This window comes from Poecilia formosa, unplaced genomic scaffold (genome assembly GCF_000485575.1).
Source record: "Poecilia formosa unplaced genomic scaffold, Poecilia_formosa-5.1.2 Scaffold105, whole genome shotgun sequence".
NCBI classification, from domain to species: Eukaryota; Metazoa; Chordata; class Actinopteri; order Cyprinodontiformes; family Poeciliidae; genus Poecilia; species Poecilia formosa.
Window position 1 is genome coordinate 776,904 of NW_006800044.1, and position 4,976 is coordinate 781,879.

The 4,976-nt window shown below is 35.6% G+C and overlaps 2 protein-coding genes across 4 annotated transcripts in view; one reads left to right on the forward strand and one right to left on the reverse strand.

Moving 5' to 3' along the window:
* Nucleotides 1-4,976, forward strand: part of LOC103143184 (sialic acid-binding Ig-like lectin 14) — a 46,615-nt gene that overhangs the window by 32,138 nt on the left and 9,501 nt on the right. The gene's annotated exons all lie outside the window — the stretch shown is intronic.
* Nucleotides 534-4,976, reverse strand: part of LOC103143185 (myelin-associated glycoprotein) — a 27,128-nt gene continuing 22,685 nt past the window's right edge. Inside the window, exons 8-9 of one of the 2 annotated variants that reach the window (XM_016675073.1) lie at nucleotides 687-756; nucleotides 534-615 (exon numbers count right to left, since the gene is read on the reverse strand). In XM_016675073.1, the coding sequence (XP_016530559.1) occupies nucleotides 580-615; nucleotides 687-756 (106 nt within the window). In that variant the 3' untranslated portion in view covers nucleotides 534-579. Of the gene's footprint in view, nucleotides 757-4,976 lie in introns of both variants that reach the window. The other variant, XM_016675072.1, reaches the window with a different exon arrangement.

The following is a 4,976-nucleotide window of genomic DNA, read 5'->3' on the forward strand; positions in this document are numbered from 1 at the left end:
ATAATCTGACTTATTTTCACATCTGCACTTACAAAGCTTGCAGGTCAACAACTATGAGATCACCATTTGATCCCTTTAAAGTTTGTCTCTTGTCAGAATAGTTTTACTTTTAAACACTTTAAACAAATATCAAAATTTTCAATTTTCTAAAGACAACACTTGCACAACATGTTGTAACCAAATAAATGCTACCACATAAATGATAATTAAAAATACACTTAGGTACATTTTTACAACAGCTTAATTCCCATTATTGATGCATGCATAAAACTTATTTGGAAAAATTATAGCTGCAAGCAAATGTGCCTTATGAGGCACTCTAATGTTTGAGAGTTAAATGTAACCCAAATATTTTTAGAATTCATTTCCTTCATTTAAGGGAATGAATTAAATATATTTAGAATTAATTTCCTTTTTAACCTGGTTAACACTGTTAGTGTAGATTGCATTTGCAAGCAGAGTCTGCACAGAACATCTGCGGCACACATCAAAATGCTTACACAGAACAAACTTACTTTAAATATAATTAAACCATTAATTACAGACTAGGTAGACAAACTGCAGCTTTTCCTCTATTTATTAGACATTGGCATATATTTGATCATCCCAGTCAGTCTGAAAAACAAATACAACGTAAAATTATTGCATTTACTCAAGAATTTATGAAAGTAGAGATGAATACATACCCCAGCATTTCCATTCACATCTTCATTCATATAAATATTAGAAGAATGTGGATCATCACAAGTCTTGTTCCTGGGAATACAAATCAAATGTTTTGAAAACAATTATAAATAAGATGAAAAGTTTGCTTAGTTGAGTGATGAGGATGTTTTGAGGCCTTCTCTTGGGGGTCCTGACTTCTTTGTGTCATTTAAGTGTCTCTAGGTTTCCCCCTGCTGGCCGAATAAAGGTATAACTTTAAAAGTATAATTTTCTAAGAGGAGTCTAATATGCATGGCTTTGTGCATAGAATCCTGTTAGAGCTATTGTCTCCTAAAGGTTAATTTCGATCAGAAAAAAGATAATAAACTACACAGGGATTCATAATGTGAAATAAATTTGTCATAAAATGTAAAGAATCATAAATAAAATCTAGAACTACCTTAGTAGGAAGCATTGTGCATATAAAAACCATGAACAAGAACATTCCCAGATGGATTTAGGCCTGTAGAGCCTAAATCTATTTAGGCTCTACAGGCTTTTCCTGAAGGATAATCTAGGACAAGTCCTATTTCAAAAATAACAGCCAAATTAAAACCCTTCGACATTTCCTCTGAATCATCAACANGGACTTTTTCATATTTGTGCCATCAAGAATCCCTGTTCTTGAAAGCTCATGTGTGGTCATTCCCTGTGATTACCTGTATCCCATGACAGATGCACACACGTTGGTACATGCTGACAGATTTCGGGGATTCTGGAAGAGAGGGAGGACGGTTGTCGCATCAAATATCCCCGAGGTAAGACTAGCGCGTGAGTTCCACCATCGAACCAGAATCCCGGAAAACATGATGGCTGGCAACTGCACCTTGGAGCTCAATGGCATCAGAAAATCCGACACTGGTCCGTTTTACTTCAGAGTTGAAATTCCACAATATAAAAGCTACTCTTTCACAAAGAATAAGGTGACCCTCAATGTCCTCCGTGAGTATATTAGAGACCTTTTCACTAATTCTAAACCATTTACTTTAAGATAGTAAAACATGTTTAAATAACTATTTAACAAGTGATATTGTGAAAATTCTTGATTTTACAGAAGTTCCTGAGCCTCCCGTGATGACTATAGAAGTCCGTAATAAAGTGACTGCCACCTGCAAAGTTACCCATGTCTGTCCAACATCTCCTCCCCACATCTCCTGGAGCCGCACAGGAACGTGGACAACGATGTCAAAACAGGGGACTGAATGGACGTGGTTAAACATATCAAAACCGGAGACTAAATGGATGTGGACAACAACATCCACCATCACCTTCACCCCTCGAGAAGCCGATTTTTACAAGCCTTTAGAATGTATGGTTACATTCCACGGCAGGAAGACTACAAAGGGCTCTGTGCTTGTCACCAAGTAGACGACCATGTTTAACTAAATATGCAGTTTTAGATTACAGCAATATTTTTAGAGCCATCTGCTATAATGACAAAGGGATTTATTTAGAAGAAAAGCCTGAATTAGTAAAACTGCAAAGAAAAAAATACATTCAGAGAGACAAGAAATTCTTATTGATGCATGCTTTGATTCATATCACCTTATGAGTTTAACTTTACATAAATCTTTTGAACATGTGTTATAGGCACAAAAGTTAGGAGTCTTTTTTTATCTTTAATGATTTTCTAATAGGATTTATGGAATAATCTTGTTTTGCTGGTTTCTTTCTTTTACTCTTCATCAACTGTAAGATCATACACTGACTATTAAATGTACGTCATACTCCAAATTCTACAAGTTTTCCTTTTCTTTTGTATTAAATCTTTCATCAAAGTGCTAAGATTATAAAATTTGTATGTTTTGTATCTCTTAACTTTTGTCTCAGTTATTTGGAGTGTGTGAAGTGGGGGACTGTCATGGCTGCAGCCTCCCATTGGTGGTGAAAATTAAACTTTTTATTTAGTACTTAAAATAGACCACAAAGAACCTTCATCAACAGAAGAAGTGCACAAATAGCGACAGAAGTAATAGTGTTATGCAATTTAAATCTACATTTAATGATTTGCTGGGTAAAATCTTGCTGCCAAGCTAAATATTTTTACCAGTGGGAGAGTCCTTTAAAAAAGAAATGTAGATAAAATTTATATATGGCAACATGAAATTTTCTCTACTAAACAGAATACGATAGTCTTTCCTCTTTCAAAGATTGAGATAATGACTTGATGCACTATATTTAAGCAGTTTGTCAACTGCACTGACGAAAAGAAAACAGGGGAAGTAAAATTAAAATTACATATCCATTATTTTTGGCATTTTCCATGCTTTGGAATCACATAGCTGTCATAATGTTGGATTTTTGTGTGGGTTTTTCTGTGTTCTCCATTTAGTTTGGGTTTATTTCTAGGTTTCAAGTGTCTTATTTTGGGTACTGCCGGTTTTCCTTTGTCCACTAATTAGTAATTTAATCCACCTGTTTGCCAAGCGATTTAGAGTTGACGTGCCGCAGGTTTGGTGCGGCAGTCTGGTCTGAGTTTCGTCTAAGCTCTGTGTGAGTGCTAGTCTTAGTTGCATCTGTATTGATGCTGAGTTTAGTACGTCTATTGTAACTGGAGAGTCTGACTTGTAAAATCTTTGATGGTAATGAAGATTAAAAGTATAATGACGAGACAGAGAAAGTCTCTTGGTTCCTGTCAACGCAAAACACCACCATTCCTGACAATGGCATATCACATAGTTATGCATGGCCAACTTTTAAATGGTAATCTTCATCTTTGCATCCTTTGTTACTGTTGCACTGGAGTAACAAAGCATGCTCTGGTGCTCCAGCAGCAGAAACAGATGAAAAGAGATTTACAGAAATAAAAATTCAGCTTAAACCAAGTCATACTTCATGTTTCATTTTAAGCACAATCTACTATTATCATGCTGCAGTATAGACATAGTTACACTAATTAAGAAAACTACCAGGCAAAAATCTATATTGATACTTTACTTAAATCTTAATTGTTTATTGTTGTAGGATAACACTGGGGGGGAAATCAAGTTACAGCACTGGAGTTGTTTGGTTAACACTGGCATAGAGTGGCATCTATATTAAAAGTTCCTCCAGCAATAAGTTATATGCTGTGTGTAAGAGTATAACTGAATAAAGACGCCTGAACCTCTGCAAAATGATGAACACNGCGAGTTCCACAGTCGAACCAGAATGACAGGAGGCGTTGAAAGTGGCAACTGCACCTGGAAGCTGGATGGCGCCAGATTTAGAGACGCTGGTTCATTTTACTTGAAAATTGACATTCCACAACTTAATAGCTTCTCCTTCTCAAACAATAAGGTGACCCTCAATGTTCTCCGTGAGTATATTAGAGACCTTTTCAGTAATTCTATACCATTTACTTTAAGATAGTAAAACATGCTTAAATCACTATTTAACAAGTCATTTTATGAAAATTGTTGATTTGTACAGGACTTCCTAAGCGTCCCGTGATGACTATAGAAGTCAGTAATAAAGTGACTGCCACCTGCAAAGTTACTCACATCTGTCCAACATCTCCTCCACAAATCTCCTGGAGCCGCTCAGGAACCTCTACAGTGATGCCAAAACAGGAGAATGAAAGGATGTGGTCAATAACGTCAACCATCACCTTCACCCCTCAAGAAGCCGATTTTAGGAAGGGTTTAGAATGTACGGTGAGATTCCACAACAGTAAGACTGCAAAGGGCTCTGTGCTTCTCACCAGGAAGAGGAATCCAAGAATGGAGTACTAAATTAGAGCAAAATTTTGTTAGCTATCTGCCATAATGACAGTGATTTGGCAGAAAAGGCCTGAATTAGTAAAACTACAAAAAATAAAAAATAAAAAATTACATTCAGAGAGACAAGAAATTCTTATTGATGCATGCTTTGATTCATATCATCTTCTGAGTTTAACTTTACCTAAATCTTTTGTTAGAAGAACAAAAGTTAGGAGTCTTTTTTATCTTTAATGGTTTTCTAATAGGATCTATGGAATAATCTTGTTTTGCTGGTTTCTTTCTTTTACTCTTCATCAACTGTAAGATCATACACTGACTATTAAATGTACGTCATACTCTAAGTCTACAAGTTTTCCTTTTCTTTTGTATTAAATATTTCATCAAAGTTATAACATTTGTGTGTTTATCTCTTAACTTTTGTATCAATTATCTGGAGTGTGTGAAGTGGGGGACTGTCATGGCTGCAGCCTCCCATTTGGGGTGAAAATTAAACTTTTTATTTAGCACTTAAAATAGACCACAAAGAACCTTCATCAACAGAAGAACTGCACAAATAGCAACAGAAGTAAT